General features: G+C 43.4%; 1 protein-coding gene across 2 annotated transcripts in view; it reads left to right on the forward strand.

Annotated features, from left to right (window-relative positions):
- The window catches only part of AZIN1 (antizyme inhibitor 1), a 45843-nt gene that overhangs the window by 12714 nt on the left and 5679 nt on the right, over positions 1-27450 (forward strand). For both annotated transcript variants that reach the window (NM_001291759.1, XM_019495691.2), the window contains exons 3-7: positions 13099-13296; positions 15509-15682; positions 15977-16149; positions 24383-24517; positions 26694-26775. In NM_001291759.1, the coding sequence (NP_001278688.1) occupies positions 13195-13296; positions 15509-15682; positions 15977-16149; positions 24383-24517; positions 26694-26775 (666 nt within the window). In that variant the 5' untranslated portion in view covers positions 13099-13194. The remainder of the gene's footprint in view (positions 1-13098; positions 13297-15508; positions 15683-15976; positions 16150-24382; positions 24518-26693; positions 26776-27450) is intronic.

The following is a 27450-nucleotide window of genomic DNA, read 5'->3' on the forward strand; positions in this document are numbered from 1 at the left end:
GTCTTCGGTTCCTGTCAGAAATGACAAATATTTATTTTCTAAATTTTTTTTAGGGGCCCCGTGGGCTGGATAGAATGGCCTCGCAGGCTCGTTCTGGCTGCGGGCCATATTTTGCCCACCCCTGATGTAGGTTTTTCCTTCTACCATACCATTCCCTCACTAGAACTCAAATCAGTGAAGAGGCTGTACTCAGCAACTTATCCCTCAAGATTTCTTGAATGTTCTGCTCAAAATGTTTCTACTGCCCCTCCCTCCTGGCATTTATCTCCAGGTTCTTCCTCCTTGCCCAGATCTACTCCACCCTCAACAATCCTCTCTTCATTTAACTTCTTGAGACTTTGCACTTTTAGAGAGAGACAAGGGCTTGACTGTGTGTATGCAAACTTGTAGAGTGAAAATAGGGCTGATGGGTAGGTAATCAGGTCTGTTCTCCCTCATTTTCATATTGCTGTTGACAAGGATGTTATCTCTAGAGACGCGCATATCCACAGTTTGAGAACTGAAACTAACCATCAAAGAGATGCTTAATGGGATTTTAGACCAGGGTTTTTCAGCCTTCTTTAAGCAGAGTACCCCTTCTGGTGGGTACCGCTTCTGGACTTAGAGCAAGAAGTAGTGTCCTGACAGAAGGCTGGATGCAAAACTGGTGGCATAGGGAGCTTGCATGAGGCCACCACTGCCATGTATTCACACTGTGCTGCTGCTGGGCACTGCTTTCCTGTGCCTAAGTATCCCAGCTTCTCTGCACTGCCAGCTTCGTCTGGCCAGCCAGGAGGAGGGGGGTGTTACTGATGCCTCCCCATGTGAAGCTGGTGGTGTGGAGAAGCAGGGGTACCTGGAAAGTGGTGGAGCAGGGGGCAGGGCTGCCACTGCCATCCATCACTCCAGGCCACCACCAGATACCACGCACTGCTTTCCTGTGCCCAAGTATCCCCACTTCTCCTCACTGTCAGCTTCGTGTGCAGCTGGCTATTAGCACCCCCCTCTCCTCTCTGCCCCCCCCACCCCCTCCCAACTTGAGGTGGCAGCACTGACTGTATAGATGGTGGCGGGAGTGGCCGCTGTGTGTGAACTCCCTATGCCACCTCCACATGCTGGGGGGGAGGGGTGCTGACGACCAGCTGGATGCAAAGCTGGCAGTGCGGAGAAGCAGGGATACTTGGGCACAGGAAAGTGGTGCACGGCAGTGATAGATGGCAGCAGTGGCCCAGCCCCCAGTGCTGCCGCTTCCCAGGTACCCCTACTTATCTGCACTGCTGGCTTTGTGTCCGGCTGGCCGTTAGCAAACCCCCATCCCCTGCTACTTCGGGCTGGCTGGATGCACAGCCAGTTGCATGGAGAAGTGGGGGTACATGGCAGCAACGCAGAGTGATGGATGACAGTGGCAGCCCCGCTCCCTGTGCTGCCACATCCCAAGTACCCCTGCTGCTCTGTGCTGCCACCACATACCTCCTGGGACCTTCCTGTGTACCCCTGTTCTAGACAACCCCTGCATCTTAACAAAATATCAAAAAATGCAATTAAATATGAAAAATCTGATTTAAATTAATAAATCTAGGTTTGTTTTTTTTGTTGATTTTTTTTTTTTTATTCACCCTGATCTTCTCCCCTTTTTAAAGCCTTTGTCCTTCATCTTTAAGGATTCTCTGCTATGAAAAATTGATCCAAGCATGACTAGCTTCTGTTTCTTTTGATTAGGTTATTTAGAATATTTTGAAATGGATATTACTATAATTGCTAATGTTGCAGACTACTTGCATGAATTTACTGTATAAAAACAAAACAATGAATTTACAGTACTTCCTTACTCAACAGCTCTTTCTTGTGTGCATTTGCCTATCTGCTAGCATTAGTGACAACATATTTCTATTTTTGTTAGTCTTGAAGAACTAGTGCAGTTAATGTGTATAAAAAAAAAAAAAAATCCTTCTCTCTGCATAATTGTTAAATTCCAATCTGACACCTGTATAATTCCAATTTAGTCAAAAGATGTGAGAATCTATTTAAGCCTGTTGATATGGCAAGGAATGAAACCAATTTAACCTTTTATAGAGTTCAGGCTGCGTTCACAGTGCTTGCAGTGTAATAGAAACTTAAAACCAAAGGAATTTATCATGCTCAGAGCCATAAATGTTTAGTTACTTTTTAAAGTATTAACCTTTAGCTGCAGTGTCTAGAACTCTGTAAATTTACCTAACTGTACAGTAATAACTTAGTTTTCAGCCTGCAAAACCAGCATGTTAATCAATGAACAGCCTAGGGATCTGCTGCTTGTTTCAAAAGCAGCAGTTGCACATCTACATAGCTTTCTCTTCATGTTGCTCAACAGCTAGATCAGGGGCGTGCAATTCATAGGGAGGCTTGAGCTGTTGCAGGCTGGGTCAGCACCCTGCCCATCCTGCCTGGTGCAGTAGTTCACCAGAACTTTATGCAAGTCCCATGGGTGGGCAGGAAGCATTGTTTGATAACTGGACAGGTGGGTGAGGCTGGGATCATGGGATGGGAACATAGGGTAATGATAGTGTTGAGGCCCAGGGCAGGGGCGCACAGCCCCACACTCACTACCCCAAGATCATGGACCTGAGCCAGAATGCAGTTCCCTGCCTGCTTGCAGACCCAGCCTGTGCACCTGGCTGTGCCCCCATTTACTCTCCATGGAGACCCCAGGATTGTGGGGCAGTGACAGTATGGGGCTGGGGCAGAGCTATGATCTGCTCATGGCCTGTCTCTGCCTGTAAAACCGGGGCTATGCCTTGGGGTCCATGCTGTCACCACTTGAGGTCTCTGGGCCAGGATGGGGCTGCAGGGGGGTGAGGAGCTATATCTGGGAGTGGGGTGGGAGAGGCCAGGTCCAGGATCTTGGGGTGGTGACAGTGCAGGGCCAGGGCTGTGGTCTGTTCCCTTCTTGTCTCTGCCCACAGAACCAGCACTTGTAGCAGTGCCACATGGGCAGTAGATTGTGGGTCAGCCCCAGGGCTGGGCCCACACCATTGCTACCTCAAGATGCTTGGTTCTCCCTGGCTACGCCCGCCTATCTTGCTCCCTAGTAGTCTGCCATGCCATCCCAGCTGAGTACCCTGCCTGTGTGGGGTGGATGGGCCAGATCTGGTGGCAGCCAGAAGGCGCTGTTGCTGCTGCCGGGACTGCTGTGAAATGGGGTTTGGCCACTGCACCACACCAGCCCTGCTGTTCTGCTTGGGATGGTGGGATTGCCTAACCTGACCTATGAGCCTGGGCCATGTGGGGCTGAGGGACCTGCTGTGGGTCGGACAAAATCCCTCAGTGGGCCAAATGCGGCCCACAGGCTGTATTTTGCCCACCCCTGTGATAGATTGTATTGTAGTAGTAGAAGATAGTATTGTAGCCTGTGAGGTTAAACTGAGGCATGATTATTGCTAGTTGAAAACTCTTCCCTTGGCAAAAAGTGCTGTTACTACATTAGGTTTCCCAAACTAACTTGTGGTAAGTTGGCCTTTGAGGCGTGGCTTTAATTTCATATTTTAGAGTGGTGATTTTTCGTACCTTCTTGTGGACTGAAAAGAAAAGATTAAAATCAAGTAGCTCCCCAGTTTGCTCCGAGTGAAATTTTGACCTTCTATATATTTTGCCATCTTTGATTTCTCTACCTCTGTAGGGGATAGATGAAGAAAGAAGGGGATCTGAAGGACTCTATTATGTTGTACCTCTGAGGTTAAGGTTGTTTCTGCACTGTTGTAGCAGAATGCTGCATAAGCCAGGAGAGAATCGCTTGATACTGGTTGAGCAAGGAGAACAGAATAGAATTGCAGGTGGCACAGTTCCTCTTAGCAAGGCTTAGGAGTTTCCATCTCTTCTAGGACCAAAGGAATTTGAAGAGAAGAGATTTGGCAGCTGGATAAATATTGGTACATTAGTAATGCATCCCAAGTAGGACTAACAGGTTTAGTTACTTGTTCTGCAGTGGTTCCAGAAGAACAGTCTCATAGGAAATTAGGGTTGAAAGGGACCTTAGATCATCTAGTCCAGTGGTTCTCAACCTTTTTTTTTTTTTTGTACCAGAACCCATTTGTAAACATTGGCCAGTTTCAACCCAGTACCTGTTCCATGTCGTTCCCCTCCCCCCCCCCCCGTGTGTGGGGCAGGGGGTGGGTATGTGGGGTGGGGGGAGGATTGTAGGACATGGGAGGTGAGGGGGGTGAGCAACCCTTTGCAGGCTGGAACTGACAGCCCGCAAGGGAAAAGCCAGTTTCCTACATTTTTTTTCTCCTTTTAAAGGAGAATCCATTTTTAAAGTTTGTTTGTTTGTTTGTTTGTTCCTTTCATATATTCTTGACCCACTTTTGGGTTGTGACCCACTGGTTGAGGATTGCTGATCTAGTCCAACCCCCTGCTCAAAGCAGGACTGTCCCCAACTAGATCATTCCAGCGAAGGCTTTGTCTTATTAGGTTTTAAAAACCTCCAGGGATGGAGATTCCACCATCACCCTGGATAACCTGTTTCTAGTGTTTTACTACACTCCTAGTGGGAGAGTTTTTCCTGGTACCTAACTTAAACTTCCCTTGCTGCAACTTGAGACTATTGCTCCTTGTTCTGTCATCTGCCACCATTGAGAACAGTTTAGTTCCATCTTCTTTGGAACCCCTTTTAGGTAGCTGAAGGCTGCTATTAAATCCTGCCTCCCCTTCTCCCTCCAGTCTTGTCTTCTCTTCTTCAGACTAAATAAGCTCAGTTCTCTTAGCCTGTCCTCATATGTCATGTGCCTCAGCCCCCTAACCACTTTTTTGCCCTCTGCTGGACTCCCTTCAATTTGTCTGTCCTTTCTGTAATGGGGGGGGGGGGGGCACAACCTGGACACACTACTCCAGACGTGGTCTCACCAGTGAATAATCACTTCTCTTGCTGCTTCTGGCAAAGCTTCCAGTATGCTGTTAGCTCTGTTTGCAACAGGGGCACACTGTTGGCTCATATTCAGCTTACTGTCCACTGTAACCCCCAGGTCCTTTTCTGTAGATCTGCTGCTTAGCCAGGTGGTCCTCAGCCTGTACTGGTGCATGGGATTGTTCCATCTTAAGTGTGGGTTTTTGCATGTGTCCTTATTGAACCTCATGAGATTTTTTGGTCCAACCCTCTAATTTGCTGAGGTTTCTCCAAATCCTAGCTCTACCCTCCAGCACATCTACTACTTCTCGCAGCTTGGTGTCATCTACAGACTTGCTGAGGATGCACTCTATCCCACTTTCCAGGTCACTGATGGAAAATATTAAACAAAACCAGCCCCAGGACCAACCCCGCTCCACTTTATACCAGTTGCCAACTAGACATCAAGCCAATGACTACTACCTTCTGGGCCTGATGAACCAGCCAGTTTTCTATCCACCTTCCAGTAGTCATCCAGCCTGTACTTCTGTAGCTTGCTTGCAAGAATGTTGTGGGAGACCATATCCAAACCCTTGCTAAGGTCAAGGTATAAAACATACCAAGGTTATGCATTACTGCCACCAGCAAAATTTGTTTGCCTGTCTGTTTAGAGTGATTTCCTATGAATCGTGAGTTCTGATAACGGGACAGTGTTCTGATGGACTGAATTAATAGTAAGGAAGTGGTTTCCTGCATTATTTGGTAAATTGACCTAGCAGGTCTAGAGGCAGTGAGGAATTGGGGCCTCCCTAGGTTTAAGTCTGGTTCTTACAACAGGCAACCCCCACTTAACGTGGTTTCACTTAATGCTATTTTGCTTTAGCACTCATTTAAAATTCATACCTGATTTCACTTAGTGTTGAGCCAGTTTCGTTATAGGGCTTGGTAAAGCAGCAGCAGCAGCAGCAAGAAGCAGTGAGTGGCAGCAAGCGGGCGTGAGCTCGGGGCCCATACTGGTGCCACAGGGCCAGCAGGCCCTGACCTCCTGAAGAATCTTCTTGTTGGCTGTTGATAGGATGCTGGTGTACATGAATTAGGGGGTGTTGATCTCTTGGAGCAGCAATACAGAAAGAGTGCACTGGATTTAAGGAGCTACAGTTGTAGAGGTCACATTCTGTGTAACTCCATGCTAAATGAGTTGAGCATTTTCTTGCAGACTTGCTTAGTAGTGCAGCAAGTGTGCATGGTTTACTAGGAATCCTCCAAAGCAAGAGTAGGCAAGCTTTTCCAGCTGCAGGACCCAGTTGCAACTACTGCTTGTCCCCATGGTGGCACAGGGAGAGAGCCTTCAGCTACTTCTTGTCCCCAGTGCCAAATGTTGCCAAAGTCCCATATCTGCATGCCATACCCAGTGACTCTGCAAGCCATAGCTTGCTGACTCCTCCTTCAGACTTGGATATCTTGGGAAGCTGGGATGGTTTAGTCAGGGATGGGCTTGCCTTGAACAGAGAGCTGGACTAGATGACTTCATGAGGTTCTGTGCAGCCCTACTTTCCTATGACCCTATGGTTGATTGGCCTTAACTGCCTTACAAAATACATCTTTGAGCCCAGGGTACTTGTGGTGGTGGTGGAAGGGATGAAATGTTGGTTTAGGACTTCATCTTGCCACGAAATGGAAAACCGGGGTATAACAAATGTTTACAAACGATGAGTGTTTGACAGTGGTAAAGGTGACTTTTACCTAATGATTTCCTGTTTCTTATGATATAACCTGTTCAAAGATTGTATTTTGATCTCCTTTTGTCTCTGTCTTCCTCACTGGAAAACTTTTTTGGACACTTAAACTGTGAAGAGGAGTAGCTGTTAAGGAAATAGTGGTTATAGATGAGTGGTCACCAACCAGCAGATCTCAATCCACTGGTAGATTTCGGAGCCTCTTGGAGTCCAACCAAGGCTGGTGTGGGGGTCTGAGTGCCTGTGTGCATGCACGCGAGCACCCCAGCTCAGCACGTCAGTCCATGGGGGAAGGAAAGGGCAGAGGCTAGATCAGGAGCGGCGAATTATTTTGAGTGGAGGGCCGCTCACCCAGTTTTGGCAGGCTGTTGAGGGCCACATGGGTAGCCCTGCCCCGTTCCCTGGTCACCATCTTGGGACCAACGTTCCAATGTCTTGGGACCAATGTCCCAGTGCCAGCACCAGTGCAGCCCAGAGTGGGGCACAGGCCAGCAGGGGTCTGTGGAGCTGTGCTGGGCTGCACCAGCAGGGAGTGGGGAGCTGGCCTGGCTCCATAGAGCCCCTGCCAGCTGGGACTCCGCACTCCTGCCACCCTGCTCTGGGCCTCACCGGCACGGACCAGGGGACACTGGTATGGGCACTGTGCTTCCACTGGCCCCCCAACCCTGCAGTACAGGCGGGGGGCAGTGCACAGCCCTGACCCCCTGCTTGCCAGCAGGGAAGAAGCTGGTGCTGAGCATGGGGAAAAGTGGCCCCTTTCCCTTCCCATGGCTAGTGCCCCATGCCGCAGGTGCTTGCCACCCGCGTGGGGCTGTCTGGAGCAGACATAGGCAGCCTCATGTGGGCTGCAGGTGGCTGCAGCGCAGGGTGCTGGCCATGGGGTGGGTGAGGGGCCACTATTTTCCCTGTGCTCAGCATCAGCTTGTAACCCCCCACTGCCAGCCTGGCAGTGGGGCCAGGTTACAAGCTGGTGTTGAGCATGGGGAGAGTGGGAAGCAGCCCCTCCCTGCCCCATGTCCAGTGCCTCATGCTGCAGCTGCTTGCAGCCTGCCTGGGGCTGCCTGTGCCTGCTCTGGACAACTCTGCGTGGGCCATGAGTGCCTGCAGCGCACGGTGCTGGCCATGGGGAGGGCAAGGGGGGGCTGCTTTTCTCTGCACAGGGAAGGAGCCCAGGAAAAGCTGAGCGCAGGGTGGGAAGCGGCCCCTCGCCCGCCCCATGCCTGGTGCCTCATGCTGCAGGTGCTCGCAGCCTGCATGGGGCTGTCTGGAGCAGGCACAGGCAGCCCCATGTGGGTTTCAAGCAGCTGCAGTGCAGGGCACTGGGCGTGGGGTGGGGAGGGGCCGCATCCCTCCCTCTCCTCCCCCCCCAAAAACCGTGCTCCTTCTTTGTCTTGTCCAGGGTCCTCTGTCATCTTCCTCCCCCACCTGGCACTTAGCTGAGATTCCCGTGCTGGGGCAGCCATGTGCTCCCAGCCCAGAAACCTGGGCCGGGGCTTCCGGCTGGGGGCCAAACAGGCTCCCTGTTGTTGGAGCCCACCAGGCTTCCCCTGGGTCCTACTGCCCTTCGTTCCTGTCATTTTTGACAGGAACCAAGGGCAGAGAAATATTAATTTTCTATACTATTTTTTAGGTGCCTTGCAGGCCAGATTTGGCCTGCAGGCCCTATTTTGCCCACCCCTGGGCTAGATCAAGGCCCCTACAGTGAGGGCCAGTGCTGCAGAAGGAGGAGCAGTGGTAAGTTGAGTGGGGCACCTGCTGGGGAGGCATGCCCCTGAATAATTTTTCCTTCCTTTGCCTCCATCTGCCCCTCGCCCCCTTTCCTTCCCACAGACTTACCTGCTGGGTCGGGGGATGGTGGCAGCTCATGGTAACTCTTGGGTTGCTTTTAAATGCCAAAGGTGATCTCCTGCTTAAAAAGGTTGGAGACTTTGGTTGTAGACCAACTGGAAAATGGGCTTTTGCCCTTCTATTAAAATTTATATGTTGACATTTTTTTACTGTCGTCAAACAGCACAGACTTCTTACCCTTTCATTAAAAAGCCTGCTCAGCATTTGATTTATCAATGGATATGATTATGCTCTTATTCAAGCAGTTTTTTTTTTTTTTATTCATATAAACTTTGGCTGTAACTTAACAAAGCTAGAATAAAAATTAATTCACTTTATTTTGATTTTGATGGGTTGGTTCTACTGAATAAGGAATTCTTTATCATTCTTAACTTGTTTTTTAGTAGGATCTTATACAAAAAGGAACTTCTTGAAAATAAAACCCATCCAGTAAGTTTAATTGGTAATGGTAGTGTTGAAGTGATATAGCTGTGATAATCCAGGAAACAACATAAGGCAAGACTTTTTGTGGGTGATGCCCTGTATTGAACCAATGGTATGATTTGAATAGCCTTAGAGAAGCTTCTGGGTGCCACAGTATCCTCCTTTGGGAGAAAAGCAGACACTGCAGAGCTGAGTAGCAGAGGGAACAACAGTTTATGTAAAACTCCATAGGTAAATAAAAATAAGATAAAAGATAAATTATCAGGTATCCAACAGATGAGAGATGCAGTGAAAACCTGATAGTGGAACAACAAGATGGTGTTGTTATCACCTGTGAAGTGCAGAGATTAGCAAGTATCTGGTGGTTTTAATGTTCTGCATTTCCCGTTTTTACTGATTTGCCTGATTTTTGTTGTTGTTGTATGTTTACTGATTTACACCCATTTTTCAGTTCACTCAGTTTTACCGGATACAGTAAACATGGGCAACTGTCCCTTCCTGAGTCTGGGAGGGCACCAGATCACTAACCGGGTGGGGTGGGAAATCCCCAGCAGCCTATCGCCAAGTCCGAAATCACCAGAGGTGAAACTGAAAGTGTACTTTTGGTTTTTCAGCTGGCATTTCTAGGGGGTGCACAGCCAGTTTCAGGGGGTGCACATGCACCCCCTATGTATTGCCAGTGCCAGTAAAGTCCCTGCTAACTGGCATGAGTGGGGAATGTCTGGGGGTTAGTTAGCTGAGGCACAGGTTTCTGGCCAGATGTTGGGGGGGAGAGGAGGGTAGTAGTGGTTACATGCAGAGTGGGGGGCATTAGTGGGGGGGGAAGGTGGCTGGAGCCACTACCTGGTGGCATGAGGCTCCTGGCTCTGACCCCAGGAGGGGCCACAGGAATCGCTCCTGGGGTGGGTGTATCTGGCTGTGGCCCTGCCCCAGGCGCTGAGAGCTGCAAGCCCCACTGGGGGGCAGGTGAGAGCCTGGCCCTGCTCCCTGCGGCAGGAGCTGCACCCAGCCACTGTACAGGCTGGAACCTCTGCCCAGGGGCCTGGGGCTCCTGGCTCTTACCCTGGGCTGGGTGGGAGGTGCCTGTGCCAGGGTCTGGATCAGGGTTGGGTCTGGCCATGGACCACTCCTGCCAGCCCCTGGCCTGCACTGTGCCATGGTGCAGGAGGGGGTGTCAGCTGCTTTTGGGGTCACTAGCAGGGGCTGGGGTGAGTGGGGACAAGCGGAGCCCCAGGGTGTTCAGGGCACGACACTGCCCAGCAGCTGCAGGCAGCTTGCATTGTCTGCTCCCAGCGCCACTGAAGTAGGGGCTGTCATGCCCTGTGCCCCACAGGGCTCTGCTTGTTCCCACTCGCCCCAGCCCCTGCTGCAGTGGCTCCGGGAATAGCAGACATCAGCTTTGGAGGGAACTGTAAGTGTGTGCAAGGGGGCACAGCTCTTGCTGCTAGGTGTACTCCAGGCTGCACTGGACTATCATCCCAAGTGCAGATCTGGGGGCCTGCAGCCCTCCCAGGATGCGTGTAAGAAGAAGAGTTGCGCCCCCCCCCACATCCACTGACAGTTCCCCCTCTTTGCTCCTGGCTGCAGCCCTGGGAATGGCCAGTGGGCTGAGCCCCACCCCTTCCCTAGCCCCAGCCTTGCTTCCTCCCTCCATCACTGCCACAGGAACATATTATTTCCCTTGATTTTAAACTGGTCTTTCCCTTTCCTTCCTTTCATCCCAATTTCAACCTGGTTGTTTGAAAAATTCCCAGATTTTTTTAATATTCTGAAAATGCAGAACACTAGGTATATTACAATGGGCAGTGAAGTCCTTGTTCATGTTAAGTCAGATGTTAGGAATGGACTTGCAGAAAACTAATCTTTCACTATTGCTATAGCTTTTCTTTGGTTTTGTCCATCAATCTCTTGATTCCAGAGCTTTGATAAACTCATAACTCTGGCTTGTCTTCCAATCTTGTTAGTCACTTCTGTTTGCCTCTTTAGTTTTGTGCCACAAATATTCCAATGCCCTTATGTAAAAGATTGGCTGACTGTCAAATCAAACGTATTGCTGGAGTGTTTGTTTAAAGAGATGATTGTGCACAGAATAGCTCTGTAAACAGGATTGTAGGGGTCATATTTGTGTCATTGGTTCCAAATCAGACTTGCTCAGTTCACAATTTTTAAAATGCATTTCTCATAATTAAATATACGAACCTAATCTGGGATCTGATGATGAAATAAATGCTCTTGCACTTTTGCACTCCACCCCCTCCCCCATGTGGCTTGCATTACCAGTGGTGAAAATTCTGCAACTAGACTTTTATTTGATTAGTGCTAGTTAGAAGATGAACCTTGTTTCTCCATAGTTTTGGCCCTGCATTGCTCACAGAAGTATAGGCTGACCTCAGACATAGACCTATGACTCATTTTACATGGGGGAGAGGGGTGATTTGCTGGATAAGAATACACCAGTTTATGGTCACTTTAATGTAACTTCTTCAGAATGGGTCTAAATAGAAGGCATAAAACTGAGGCATGTTTTCAAATAACAGGTTAATATGCTGAGAAGAAAGTAGCATCTTGGCTATCTTACATACTTTTTTGTAACTACTTAACAGACAGTTAGTTAGTACTATTAAGTTTCAAATTTTGAGCATTTTTGGGGAATGGGAAGAGGAGGATAAAGAAAAGCGGTTTTGTAATAGCCTGAAGCAGAAAGTCATCTCAGCTTATGGGAGCCCAGGCTTTTTTTTCCAGTAGAAAGCAAAAATTTCTTCAGTTGAGACAGTAAATTGTTGTTTAATTGTTGTTAATTTTAATATTATTAATTTGGATTCCTTAAAGGAAGGCTGAAGTGTTTGCCAGTTGTGTTTTGCATGTGTCCATGTCAGCCTCTAGAATTGAGGTGAAGTTTATCTTAATCTCCATTGTATGTGGTTCTTAATGGCAAGATTGTACAGCATTTCTCTAACCCTTTGGTGCAGTTTGATTATCAACATGAAGAATCTTTATTCATGATATCTTTCTGGACTACTAGGTTACAAAACTATCAAGCCACGAGTTAAGGCAGCAAGTTTGCCTTTTTAGAAGAATGTGACCAACTTGCTTGAATTGGGAGCCTAGAGTTCAGGTGCCGAAGTATAATGTTTAGCATCTTTTAGGCATCCAAGCTTCAAGATTCTGACTTGCCCCCTTGTGGGCTTTTTCAGTGGTGACCCTATCTTTCATGCGACTGTCTCCATGAATTAACATTTTTAAAGATTTCCTTTTATAAGTAGGACTCTAAGTGCTCAGCTCCTTTCCTAACAGTTGTTCTCAGAAGTCTCTGGGTGAGGTTTATACATCAGAACATTTAGATAAGATGCTAGCCAGCCAGCTTTTAAAAGTTTTTTACATGGGGGTCACCATTAACATAATGGTGAGGAAACTGAAACCTGGCCAGTCACAAATCTAAAGGGTTGTAACAGAACTTGTTTTAAACTTTACGTCACTATGTTAATCTGTGGTAGACTTACTTGCTTACTGGATTATGCAGTCACTTCTTAGTCATTTGCTCATTGCTTATATACTTGGTTTTCTCTCTCCCCATCAATGTAAGATCAGGACTTAACACATTTAATAAATGATTTTTAGTTCTCTTTGGACTGTGGGCAGAGTTGTCACTATGAGGAATGGGTATGATGCACTTTGGTTAGAAACAACCAACAGCAGTGCAGTTTTTTTGATTCAACAGGACAGCCACATTTTAAACTTTGGCTTTAAATTGTTTAAAGAATTTTTGCAGGTCTCTTTCATCAGTGACAGCATTAAATCTTTGTGTTTAACTTTGGAAAAACTTAACAGTTTTAAAGTGGGCATTTGTATTGTTGTATACAACAGGGGTGGTCTACTAATGACATGCATGCTGCAACTGGCTCATGGCAGATCAGGGAGTGGGACAGGCAGCACAGTGGCAAATTGGGTAGGGAGCAGAAAGAGCAGCAGATTGGGTAGAGGAAGGGGATTGGAGAGGTACTTGGGGAGGGTTTAATTTGTAGCATGCCTCCCAAAAAAGGTCTCATCCTGTCCCATCCCCCCAGGCAGAGCATGGAAGTTCACACTTCTTAACTGCTTTTCACTGGTAAAATCCCTGTTGAGTAGAAGGTTTTATTTAGCAGGTAGTGGTTCACATGCACTGCAGCAAGCCTAGAAAGCCCCTCTGACTAAGCAGAAATTGCATTGGGTGATATGTAAAGTTTAAATCAATGTAACCATTTTTCTGTTGCATAGTTTGTTGCATAATTTAAGGACCCGGATATAAGGCTTGGCGGCCCATCCCTTGTGTTTCTTGGTTTATGACTGTCGGCTTTGCGGAATACGGCTGAGATGAAAGGACTTCCTGAGGATGCAAACTACTCCATTGGCCTACTGGATGAAGGAATAACTCCTGCAGATGTTATTGACAACTATATTTTTGAGCAAACTCATGTAAGTACTTGATTCCCAAAACAAGTCTAGTTTATTTTAACATAACACTGTTCTTGTTTAAGTTACTGGCATTTAATTTTTAATCTGTAGTGGTAATTGAAGTCTGACTAACAGTTATGTTATGGGTGCCACGGCACTGACCCCTTCAGATAAGGCTGTATACATTTTTCCATGTAAACTTGTATCTGGTTGTGTTAGCCCTTTGAACTGAAGTTCTGTTAGCCCTTTGCTTCAAGTTGAAATATTTTGGGGAAAACTTGGTGTTTGGAAACTAAAACAAAGAAAAACACCCAAAGCCACCCCCCCCCCCACTGTTCAGTCACATCCAGTTGTATGAGGCTAGAGGTAAAATCATCTTTCTGACATTTAAAATTTTTCCAGCTGATTCATTGAAGAGCTGTAGCCTGTGTAGAATTTGGGACATGGACATGAAATATTGCAAACAAGAGATTGGGGGGAACAAGAAATAACTGCTATCCTAATGAACTATGTGCACATGCATGTGTACAGAGTTTGCCTCCTTGTGTACCAAGTGCCTTGTGTGTGCTGTAGCTGCCACTGATCCTCCTACATGGCAAATGAATAGTGAACAGGTTGATGTTACTGTATCTCCTACAAACACCCTTTCCTTGGGCAAGGTGTTGCTGGGCTGGGAGGTGGTAAGTCTATCCTAGGTTTTTTTTCACAGAAAAGCTATGAAATTCTGTGTACACCATAGCCTTTACTAAGCAAGGTTCTTCCCTGCAGCTTCATCTTTATAGGCAGGCAAGTTTGGGGAGGGGGGCTGGGTAGTGTGGAGCATGCCTGCCTACCCCTCCCTCCCACAGGGCGGTTCCAGGGTTGGCGCACACTGGTGTTGTGCGCGTGGCATCAGAGGAGTGTGCGGCAGGGGCTGTGGGTGCAGGGCTGCAGTGGTGTTGGAGCTGCTATTGCCAGCCCAGTTTGGGGGAGGGGACTAAGCCCCGTTAGCCCCAGCATTCCACCGCCTATGTTGCCAGATGTGTGTATGTGGCTATACTGTCAATTACTAGACCATATAACCTTCTGAATTGTGTGGAGAACTCACCAAATCCTGATTCCTAGTCCTCTTTTTATCAAACAGGTAAACCTGTGCTGTGGGTATGAAACTCCTCCTAGATCCCAGTCTTGCTGGTATAGGGGGACAGTATGCTTCCAGAACTTGTATTGGTTCTTTCATTCTTCCCTTTCCTCAAAGGAAATTGATATTTTTTAGTATCCTTGTGCATATGCACTTGCAAAGTCGGAAGTCAAATGTTAAAATTGATGTTGCCTGGGAAATCTAAATTCAAATGCATGTTATGATACTCCTTATGTGATCACAGGCTGCTAGTTTTATGGGACCCCTGCCTCATTGATTGCACAGGAGGGACAGTAAATGAAGAACAGAGGATGATCTCCTGTGGTTAAGACATTGGACTGAGACCAGACATCCTATGTGATGTTGAGTAAGACTATATTAACTGATGGATAAGGGGACCTAATGTGAAGTTGCACTGGTGACCTGGCATTTCCCTAACTTTCCAGTACTTGACTTTACAATATTAATGCTCTTAATATAGGTTTTTTTATGTATTTTAATAGGATTTCCATGCCTCTGACATGGGACAGATCTTTAATGTGTTTGAATCTGCCAGTTAAAATACTGAACAAATTGTTTCATTAAAACGTCACTTGAGTTGCTGGTTTTGAAATAATAGTAGTAACAATTGGAAAATTCCCCATTTTATAAGATACAAAACTTATGTTCTGATCATGGAAGCATTTATTTAATTTTTCCCCCTCCAGGAAGTTCTAGACTTCAAAATATGTATGCTTGTAAAACACAAGTTTTGTGTTCTGAAGTATAGTTAGAATGATGATACTACCTAGCAGTTAAGTAGAATCTTTCAGCCAAAGAATTGCAAGGTACTATCTAAAAACTTTTTATATCTTTGTAGTAGAAGGTATTCATTTCAAGTAAGCTGGCAGAAAAGTCAAGTCAATTGCTAGAGGTCATATGTAAAAGCTATGCTTGAATAGGGGAAAAAGATGTATGTAGCCTTGACTCCCAATGATTGTCAGATGCAGTAAGCATGAGACTTCATGCTTCATTGTGTTTTTAGTGGGTTTTTTGTGCTTTGAGGGGAAGGTCCGTAACTCTCTTTTTAAATGTTTGATTCTTATTTCTTTTCTGACTTCCTTTGTTTTACAGACTGGAAAAAAAGCATTTTTTGTTGGTGATCTTGGAAAGCTTATGAAGAAACACATTGAATGGCAGAACATGATGGCACCAATAAAACCATTTTACCCTGTACGATGCAATTCTACTCCAGCCGTACTTGAGATTCTAGCAGCTCTTGGCACCGGATTTGTGTGTTCCAGTAAAGTAAGTGTTAATTCTGTAACTTGCTGTTACCTTCCTTGAGCCCTGTTTAATCCGTTTCAGGTAATACAACAGCTTTTGGCATTAGTTACCATGCTAATATTGTCTTTTTGCCTTTGTAATACTCAATTAAAGAGTATATAGTTTAAAGCTGTACTTGTACCCTTGAAATAACTGGCTAACACAAATTAGCTAAAGGAAAACCTTATTTGTGCAAGTTCCAGAAGAAATTTTACACATTCACTACAAGATTTTCATTTGCCGTTCTTAAAACTCTGCTACTGTCTTGTTTTCTAGACTGAAATGGCAATGTTACAGGACTTGGCCATAGCTCCTGAAAATATCATGTATATAAATCCTTGCAAGCAAGCTTCTCACATAAAGTACGCAGCGAAAGCTGGGATAAACATCATGACTTGTGATAATGATATTGAGCTACAGAAGATTGCACGTAATCATCCAAATGCAAGGTAAGTGTTGAAAATTTTAGCGTTTTTCTTGCTGTGAGAATTTTAACTTCTGCTATGCTACCTGTCTACTGGGAAGCAGGAAAAGTGTATTTTTAATAAAATGTAGCCATGCTAGTCTTAATCTAACCTTGTCTCTATTGCAATATTTATCTAAAGATGCTACCGCTGTTTTGTAGAATTTTCTCTTGGTTTTGGTTTCCAGGCTTAGTAGGAGAAAATCACTCCTCCTTGGTATTCTCTTCCCCTCCCCTCCAAGGTTGAGCTGGGTGAAGACTGGAAGCCCAAGTTTCACTTAATGTTTCAGTAACTTAATGTCAGCATTTTGGCACCTCTTTATCGACAAGCTGGTTTACTTTGTGCAGCTTGAGTAGCTTTTCTTTCTTTCAGGACTTCCTTTATTTCCCTGGCTCCTAAAGGCTTCAACCAAAGTCTGGGGGGCAAATTCTCAACCAGTAAAAGTACACATTTGTGTCCTGTATCTGGCACTTGTATGATGCTATTGTACAGCATATCCATGTTCAATGGAGAACTAAAAACAGTAAAGGTTTGCTTCCAGTCCCTACTTGTGCCACTTTGACCTAGAGGGTTTCAAAAGAGAAAGCAGATATGGATATATACTTTAATTTACCTCTTAGATGGAATATTGTTAGTGCTACCCACATTGGATCTAGATGGAAGTCAAACCCATAGCAATGTTGGTTACTTCATCAATATTATCCTTCATCATTTACTTTCAAACCTAAAGACCTGCCATAGGCTGTATCTTGACTCCTTGGGCACCAGTGCTTGAAGTGAATAATGCAATGCTTCACACTGGGTGAGGAGGCAATATTGTATTTTTACATTATCAGGGTGCATCAAGAAAAAGGTACCATGGCCTGGTTACTAAAGCCATTGATGTGAGGCAGGCCCTTTCCCCAAAAGACAAATACCATTCAGATACAGGTCTTATAAGCAGAACCCAGGGACACAAGAAATCGGCAAAAATCTGTAAATATTTAAACTGTCTCCAGTACTTATTTTCCACTCTGTTGTGGCTGTTTGTGCTTTGTGCAATTTAAAAATGCAATTGTATGAATTCAAACAAGGTCTGGGAGCCTGCTAATGGCAAAGCAGAGCAGCAGCAAGCTAGGAAGACTCAAGGTATCTGACTACAATACTTCACTTTCAGTGTCTGAGTTGATTGGTTCTTAAATTAGTGCCAATCCAGAAATCTTTGGAGGAAATAATTGGGATTCCTGCTTTAGTCCAGTGGGAATGTTGTGCCTCGTTCTGGTTTCTGTTGATGAAGTGTCAAGCCTGCCCAAACCATCTGTCCCATCAAATACTGAGGAGCTTTTCTCAGCTTTACTTTTCTTCCTTTGTCCTTATGTACTGCCATACAAGCTTGATAGTGAGGAGGCTATGGCTGGAGAACGATGGTTCAGATGTTTGTTGCAAGTCCTTAGTTTTTGCCTAGCTGCTTTAGGACAAATGTGTGTTTAGCTCACAGCAGCAGCCTCCAGGTTCATCTGTTCAAAGGACAGTAGCCATTTTTTAGAACTAGGTCTATCCTGGCTGGATCAACTTTGTAGCACAGGTCCCTAGAATTAAAAAAAAAAAAAAAAAAAAAAAAAAAAAAGGTAAAATACAATCTGTGCAGGAGTGTGTGGACTTAAGCTAGCATCTAATGCAGCTGAGCTTTAATGTGGGTGATTACGGTAGTGAGAATCACAATCTTGGATGGCCACTTATTCACTTGGTTGCAAGTCTTTTAGGCTCATAGAAAACTTGAGGGCATACCCTGTGAACCTCTCTAGTGAAGAGATGAGTGAAAGGCCAGCTTGCATTTTTACCTTACCTCATTTCTACAGGGAATGGGAAAGCCTTTGCTTTGAGGACTGGCTTCCATATTTATTGGCATCAAGAATGGAGTGACCCCACCAAAGCGTTCTCTGCTGCAACATTGGCAGTAAAAGTCTCAATGAAGACATTCCCAAATTTGAAACAAACAAGTAAAACAAAACCCTCTGCTTTGCGAAACAAAAGGAACTTTGTAAGTAGCTAGTGGGTATGTTAGAAGCCTTCATAAACTAGAAAGGCATGTTAGAGGATCATTCAGTTAGAGTAAAGCAGTTTGTCTGCTTTGTGTTGAGAGAACTATGCAGCACTTGCATGCATCCAAAATAAACTGCCACTTATATTTAGGCACTTTGCTTAAATTCAGTTTCTAGGAAGAATCTAGTTCCAACTTGAGTTTCATTTCCACAGAACCCAAATCCAGATTCTTACCATGTAATTGTTTCCTTCTGGATTTCTTCTACTGCATTCCTTAAGTTTTAAAAGAGCTTTTAAAACCAAATATTTTTTATTAAAAATAGGCCATTAAAAGAAGAGATAAGAGCCTATTATTTTCAGATGTGCCACCATAAAGAGAGATTCTTGTAAATGTCTTGTTTGATGCATCTTCTCTTAAATGGAGTCCCAGATCTTGGATGTGCCTTGAATTCAAGGGTGTTGTATTGTTAGAAGCATGGCTTTCTCTTTTATTTTAATTTTTTTGTTGTCTGTGGACATATCCTCTGGTTATTGAAGTATTATTGCTGTTTTCAGCAATGGTGTGTGTGCATGCACACGTTTTGAAAACAAAACCAACCCTAAAAAAACCCAGACCCTTAGAATCATAAGAAGGTAGGGCTAGGAGGGACCTCATGAGGTCATCTGGTTGAGCCCCTGCTCAGGGCAGGATAATCTGTCTAAACCATCCCAGTGAAGTGTTTGTCAACTCTCCTCTTGAAAATTTTCCAGGGATGAACAAGGTGTGAAATTTCTAAGTAGCCTATTCCAATGCTGACTACCATTATACCAAAGTTCCTCCTAATCTCTGACCGAAACTTCCTCTTCTGCATCTTAAAGCCCTTGCTCCTAGTCCTGTCCCCTGTGGCCACAGACAAAAGCCCATCTCCATCCTTTTCATAGTATTTGAAGACCTGTTATCCAGTCTGCCTTCAGTCTTCTTTTCTCCAGACTAAACTCTCTAATCCTTCTGGCCTTTCCTCATAAGTCTTGCCTCCCAGGCCCCTAATCACTTTTGCTGCTCTGTGCTGAACACTTTCCAAACTGTCCCAATCCTCCTGGAAGTGTGGGGCCAAAAACTGGACATGGCTTTCCAGGTGAGGTCACCCTACTACCCCCTCCCCCCTCCATCCCAGGGTCTATCCAGGCCATTCTGGATTTCAGCCCTGCTCTCCAATGTCTTCAGCACCACCTAACTTGGTCCACCCTTCGTTTTGTTTTAGTTTGTGCTTTCACTTCTTTGTAAGTATAGCTATTCTTTTTTATAGTTCAAGCTCCTTGCGCTCTGCAAGTGAGAATCTAGCACAGAAAATTGTATCTTAACTGCTCTTTAAGGGGTTGCAAGATTCTCTTTCTTCTAGTTGGAGGGCAAACCTTTTTGAAGAATTAATCTGCTCAAATGTTGATGGGTTTTTCTATGTCTTTCAAGGCATTATTTTTAATAAACAAGATATTGTAATGTTTCGTTGCCTCTTTGGGAAGTTTTCACTTCCTGCTAAAATAGGGTTTGACTGGAAGAATCCAAGGGCAGTTAATTATGCTCAGTGTGCATCTTTGAAACCTAGAGTAGGGGCAGGGATAAGTAGTGTTATGTGCCTGAGCACTGCCATTTCTTTTAAAAACTGAGATTGTGAAATCCTGGACTTGCAGTCCCCTCACTAGCCAGCTAAGACCCAGAAGTAAGAATCCTGCATGGTATTTTCATAAGAGAGAAATTGCAAGGAAATGTTAGTTTTTCAAGTGAAAATGGCTAGCACTTAATATATATTACATTGTCATGGAAACTCAACTGAGGAATTTGGTATATGTAGTCCTAAATATTTTCAGATTAACATGTCCTACTATGGCTGTAGGATGTAAAATGCAGTGTTATGGTTTTGAAATCCTTACAGGATAAATTCAAAGGTTGTGTTTTTTTGTGTGTTCGGTTTTTTTTTGTGCATTTTTTGTAGGGGGCGGGTTGTGTTAAAGGAATGTTATTAGTGTTTCCTTATGGTGTTACAAATATTGCTAAGTACAGTAAATATTTTGTTAAACAGTTTTTTTTTTTTTTTACTTTTTTTTAATTCCCCTGAAACGCTTCTAATGAGTTAGGAGATATAACTGACCAAAGGGAGTGAAATGACATAAATTGATATCAAGACAAAGGATAATAAGGGCATCCTTTAAAGAAATAGGAATGATTTACCTCTTCATGCATACTCCTCTAAGTTGTCTATTGTAAATATTTTCAGTTTGGGAGTTTTTTTTTTCTTTAGCAGAGATTAATAATGCAAATCTAAGATTAGAAGCTACTGTTTAACCCTGAATTTAAGATCAATTAATGGATTATACCCTAGTACAGTGGTCACCAACCAGTGGATCTTGATCCACTGGGAAATCTCGGAGCCTCTTGGAGTTGATCCAAGTCTGGGATGGAGGGCCAAGTGCCCATGTGCATGCACGGGCACACCCCAGCCTAGCAGATCAGTCCATGGCAGAAGGGGGGACTAGATAGAAGCCCCTACAGTGAGGGACAGTGCTGCAGGAGCAGGGGTAAGTTGAGTGGGGCTCCGGTCAGATGTGACTTTCCTGCTGGAGAGGTGTGACCCAAATAATTTTTTCTCCCTCTGCCTGAATCTGCCCCCCACTCTCCTCCCAGCAAACTTACCTGCTAGGCAGAGTGGGGGGAGTGGCAGCAGCACACAGTAGATCTTGGGTTGCTTTTAAATGCCAAAGGTGATCTCCTTCTTTAAACGTTGGAGGACCACTGGCCCAGTATTACCTCGTAGCTTTCAATCTACACCTCTGTTAAAGGATCAAGTACCATAGAGGGTTCAATCAACGTATAATCAATGTGGGGGGATATAGGTACCAAAATACTGTTTTGCTTAGGAAGTGACTACCTTCCTGTAGTCCTCAACCTTGAGGGAGCTTTATATTCCCCCTAGTCCTCCTTAGTGATAGAAGGACACTTCTATTTGTCAATAGAAAATAGAAGTGGGACACCTATGTAGCCAAAAAGGTGACTGATAAATTTCATGTGGAAGACCTAAATATTTTAAGGAACTTGGTAATAATAGCCCAAATACCATAGAATATTTTTCAAATCATTTTACTTTTTCCATGGAACAAAAATAGTAAACAAGTGTGTAATTATACCTGTTGTTGATGCAACTAAGTATCGGGTAACAAATGATGGAATAGATCACTTCTTCAAAATACAATGGAAGAACAAAGCCCCAGGCCCAGATAAAATACCAGTGGAAGTTTTATATAGATAATATCTAATGGTGGACTCTGGTCTTGGAAAAATAGTATAACTCTATAGGCCAAATTCCAGATTCCAGGAAAGGGAGTACCATTGTACCCATTTTCAAGAAAGTGCTAAAAGATGAGCCAGAATCTTATTGCCCCGTAAGTTTAATAGAAGTCTCAGCTAAAATCTTTGGGTGCCACTTGTTATACCATCTTATAGCATGGATAAAAAGAGAAAACGTATATGAACATCAAACTAGATTTAGGGATGGATATTCTGCTATAACATATTTATCCTTCAGTTTGAGCCATTGGGACTGACCTTTTTCTCTTTTGCACCTGCTGATAGAATATCATAAAGGTACACGTGCCCAAGTTAGGTGTGGTCTGAGGGGCAAGCTTGCACAACAGAAATTTCAGACAAAGTGGTTAGACAAGGAAATGTTTTGGCCCCCTTGCTATTTAACTTTAATGTGACTGATATGTTATCAGAAACATATAGGATGCTCATTTTCATCCCCCAAAATTACTAGCAACCCCAATCCCTATTAATGTATGCAGATGACCATCATACTCTCAAGAACTCCCATCAGCTTACAGAGAGCAGTTATAACTTTTGAGCATCTTTGTGGACAAAAGAAAGATAAATGATGATAAATGCAAAATAATGCTTTGGGGAAGCTGTCTGAAATACCTGTGGAACATGGGGGGGAATCAAACTCAAAGTTATTAAAACCTATAGATACTTGGTTGTGATGCTTTACAGCTTTTCCATCATGGCAACACCACAGTCAGTCAGTTAAAACTAAGGCAGCCCAGTTGGCACTGGCTCTAAAGAAATTTTTGAGACCACAGCAGGACGATCAGTCTAAGCTCCCATATTAGCATATAAAGCCAAAGTTGCGTCTTGGATCCTGTATGGGGCTATACTGTTAGTAATGATGTAGGCATACCTCAGAATAAGTTTCTTGGGGTTCTTCTGGGTCTTCCTTGTTCAACTCCCACACCTCTCTTGAGGTTAGAGACAGGATTAGATTCCATTTTAACTAATATTATTATTAGAATGGCAGGACTCTGGTTTTAAATCCTGTCTCTTCTGCCATCTGATTTGGTCAGATTGTGTTTTTTTTATATATATAAGACCTCAGTAATCGCCCTTCTTTTCAGTCTCCCTGGCTAGCTTTTCTTTCCTGCACTTTCCCATTTTCCAGGATGGGACATTGTCAAAGACAATGAAAGACTCTTCTCCCCCATAGAAAACGTCTGGATTTCCAGAGGTTCTGAGAGTTTGCTAGGCAGAATGATTTTTTTGCAGCAGCAAGGGCTACTTTCATCACCCCTCCTATATTCTTTGGAAATTAGATTGGAGTGGGGAGAAAAGTATTTATAGCTGGATCTCAACAATAAATGGCAAACTTCTGACTAGACTTGGGACGAAACAGATGCCCACAGCTGTTTTTGTCTAGATGTAGGCTTTCCATTCCAAGGGCTAAAATGTTGCCCACCCTGTCTAGGAGTTTTGGAAGATGCTATTCATTATGCTGTGGAATGTCCTCCAGCAAACGGATCAATATTTAGTAAACAGTCTTGCAATTTTTGCTTACAAGACTGAAGCAATCGGAGCTAAACATCTTTTACTGTTGATATGGCTGATAAACTTTATCAGTGTTTGTTTGGGTTTTTACTGTTAATTGTGGGCCTATGCACAACATATTTATAGATTCACGATCTGATTTATCACCATATTTGTACTTGTGTTAATTCTAGGAGTAGGAATAATAGTTGGCCTTATCTGCATTTCTTTTTCTATTTAAATTTATATTACAGTTGTATGTCTGTTACGTTGTTTTCGGGAACACTGCTTTCAGCCAGAATCCTTAATAAATTGAGCTGAATTCTTTGGCAGCTGCTAGATTATCATATCTGTAATAGATGTGAGCATTCACAGCCAGAATGTGTAGCTTGCTAGTTACCAATGCCTTTATCTCCAGGTACGATTGCTATAATGCCTTCTACATGATGCATGTAACTTTACCACTTGACTCTCAAAAGGTGGTAGCTAGTAGCATCTTGCTGGGATTAAAAAATAGTACAAATAATAGCAGCAAAAGAAATAACTGTAGAAAAGGGATTCATGGCAGTTGTCATTTGACTTCTGTCTCAGGTTGGATGGGTGACCTGGGACTTTAGCCCTGAATAACCCAAAATAAGTCCCCTTTGGGGGTTATCATAAATAACCTTGTGCCTGTGTTTGAAGGATGTCTTTCCAAATGCTCAAACTACATACATTAAAGCATAACAGATGATCCACTTGGCTAAGGAGATTCTATATATCAACAAACCACAGAGACGTAACAGCTCCATGAGGACAAGGTCTGACGAATTGGTTGTCCAGTTAGGGAAAGTGTCTTCAAACTCTCCCCTTACCCAGGCAACCAGTAGGCAGTAGGAAGAGGAGAGGGAGTGAAACAGAACTCTCTCCTCATGCTCTGCTTACACCTGTCAGTGGAGCTAGGAGGCATGTGGAAAGGGTGCTCAACATACATCAGACTGTTATAGCCAAAGCTGATATGAAAAAATAAATCCAGCCAGGCCAGTCCAAAGGGAGTTCCAGTGCACACCTCCAAACAGCATTTTAAAGAGCAGCTTATAAGCAATCATACTCTTATTAGATGGTAACACTTTCTTTTATTACAGCACCCAACAGAGTCTTGGTTGCTACATTTCGAAATCCCTTATCCTTGTTGGCTCCATGTTTTAGCCCCTAATTGCTAGTTTTTTCTCTGTACAGGATTGTTTTTATTAGGTTCACTTGATTCATCCATCGATGGAGTTGGAGTACTGACAGCATAATCAACATACTTCTGACAGTCTTCAGGCTGCACATATGCTGATGATGATGTAAACCAACTGTGCCCCAATCATCTTCCCCTTCTCTTAGGCTCTTACTACACATTGCCACAGAAGAAATTAATGGAGTTGAGGAGATGAGTATGAAGTTTGGCACCACACTGAAGAACTGTAGGCATCTCATGGAACTTGCTAAGGAGCTTGAAGTCCAAATAGTTGGTGTTAAGTGAGTAGCTCTCCTCCTCCCTTTCTGCTAGGTCTAACATTAAATGCTCAAACAGATATAAGACTGATTTTTTTTTTTTATTTTTTTTTTTTGGTGCATGCTGACCATTTCCTTTTTACAGGAAGTAATAAAGCTATTTGTATAATTTTGAGAGCTTTCAAATAGTTATGCCCTCCAACCAGTATGAAAAAGAAATAGCTATTTTAGTGCCAGTGTTACAACACTGGGAATATCAAAATCCCGTGTCACGGCCAGAAAAATTGCCAGGTGTTTTATCCATCTTCCCCAGCCATGCTTTTGTTTTCCCAGCCAGTTTTTATATCTTCAGTTTTGCACATAGAAATAAGTTGAGCTACCAAAAAGCAGTGATATGTTTGGGAAAACTAGCACATCTTGGGTGAGACAAGACTGTAAGGTATATTTAACTCAGATTTGCACTGATGTTTATCCTAGTCACTTTTAGTAGTAGAGATCATGTAACTGTTTTAGTTCTGACCTGTAGATGGCAGAAGATTTCCTTGAAGCATTTTTAGTTCTTAAGATCTGAATGATTTGTGATTCTTCAAACTGAAATAAGTTGGATACACAAAGAATAAGCAAAGATTATTCTGTGTCCCTTCATCTGCCAAAGATGTGTAGAAAGCACTAATGAAAATCAGAGACGTTTCAAAAAAACCATGCAGAACAAAATTTGTTTTTGTCATCAGGATGAATAACATGATTTTACCTCCCCTCTGTCTGCCCCCCTTCCCTACCTAATAAAGACAACTTTACTTAAATTGAATACTTTTCTTTTGCTGTAATTGAAATTAACAACTTGTTAGGGGTATTACCATCTGGTTACAAAGTATAAAACTATTCAAGCAGTACTCCTCTTAAGGAAAATCAAATTGTTGAAGTACTGTAACTGGCTAAGCAACTAGAACAAAAATTGAAGTGCTAAGCTAGGTTTATGACAGCAGTAGTAGCCTCTTGCAGGTGAAGAGAGAGTTTGACTGGTTTGTTCAAAGTTCAAAAAAAAAAAATTGGGATTGAAAATGGCATTTATTTTTATTTGCATGTACAAGAATGCTAAATGACAATCTAAAAGTTTGAAGAGCATCCTGAACAAAAACTACCTGTTCAGTTTACTAACTATAGGTACTTCTAATAATCTGTTTAGAATAGTCCAATTAACTTGTTTTTTCTTCCTCCCCAATTCATCACTTGTTAAGGTAGTTTAATTACAAAAACTAAAAAACACTATTTTTATGTATTTGGATGCAAACTGTCAATCTTTGTATTCTAGATGCATTTCAAATAACACACAGTTAATTTAGTAAATAAGAAATATTATTGGTCAGTTAGCTCTACGTATATTTTACCATATTTAACTATACCATAAGTGGAGAATAATATCGGTATAGGATTGGTCTACAGTATTTAAAATGCTTTGTCTATTTTTAGTTCTGATTTTACATTCTACACTGCTCCTCTTGCCTACCACTAGGTGGTTACAAGTCTTCAATTCATAACTCCTAGCTATCTTGTGTAGTGCATATCAGTGTTCATTTATAAAACTGCTTCAATGAATTGAGTTAATATGCATATGCTTCAGGGACTTGGTACAAAACCTTCCACCTCTGGTTGCTGCTTTAGTTCTAACTGAACTTAACAACCAGAAACTACTATTGATTGACTCTTGTAACTTACAGTTACTTGATACATATTTAAAGTGCTTTTTTTTGAGTTTAAAAGCTTTATACAGTGGTGTGAAATATTAAATGTGTTTGCGTGTCCAAGGGCACAGATGGCACTTCAACTGTACTTTCATTGACTGATTTCATGAGCAATAGCAAGGTTATTCTTTGGAGCTTTAGGCATCTTGACTCTCCATTAAGACTTAAGAGTCCACAGAAAGAGTTCATTAAGGAGTATAATAAAACTATTTTGAGGTTTGTTAAACTGTGGTCTATATTTGTTTTGTTATGGGTAAAACTCTTAAAGTATAAGGAAAATGCATCAGAGGTGTGCTGCCTGAACTGCTTGTATAGCCATCGTAAATCTCTCATGTGCCTCTTAAAGTCAGTCATCTGTGCATGGACCTTAGATGTCTCTACTAGTCTAGATAAATGGCCTATTTTAGTACTGATGTCAGGTTTTCCATGCACTTATGTTTTTTGTTTTTCTTTTTCAGATTTCATGTTTCTAACTCCTGCAAGGAACCTCAAGTGTATCTACATGCTGTATCTGATGCTCGGTGTGTGTTTGACATGGCTGTAAGTAGCTATATTTGTACATGTTATTAATGTCGGAGCCAGCAGAGATTTGTTTAAAAAAAAAAGTTATTTTTACTACTGTAGTTCTAGAAGCCTTGGTCACCCACCAGAAGCCAGTTGTGTCCAGAAAAGAACTCCCTGCCCAGAGTTGCTAGTCTGAGGAGAATAGGGAAGATAATTGTTATAAATAGACCTACCTTTCAATAAAGGAAAGATGATACAAAACTATAGGTCTTTAATGTGATTGAAACAAATCTAAAATCTACTCTAAAAGACTTTTTGATTACATTTTTAAAAGCCAACTGCTCTTTATATAAAAAAAAAAAAAAAAAAGTCTGTATTCACTCCTTAACAGAACATTTACCTTTTTATTACAAATACAGTAAAAGCTTTGTTATCCAGCACCCATGGGGAATGGGGGGTGACAGATAACAAAGTACGCCAGTTTAATTGAGGGGCCTGAACAGGAGTCTTTGCCTGTTTGGGTTGCTGCTTCTCCTGCTGCCCCTCTTGCGGCATTGCTGACCCTCCTGCAGGCCCTGAGGGACAGGCCCCATGCAAGCTGCTATGCCCCGGGCCATGGGGGCTCAGAGAAACCAGAAGTGCCATGGGTGAGCACTTTTGGTTTCACTTTACCTTGCAAGACAGCATGCTGGTTAATAGAACATGCTGGCT

Source organism: Alligator mississippiensis, chromosome 3, assembly GCF_030867095.1.
Source record: "Alligator mississippiensis isolate rAllMis1 chromosome 3, rAllMis1, whole genome shotgun sequence".
NCBI classification, from domain to species: domain Eukaryota; kingdom Metazoa; phylum Chordata; order Crocodylia; family Alligatoridae; genus Alligator; species Alligator mississippiensis.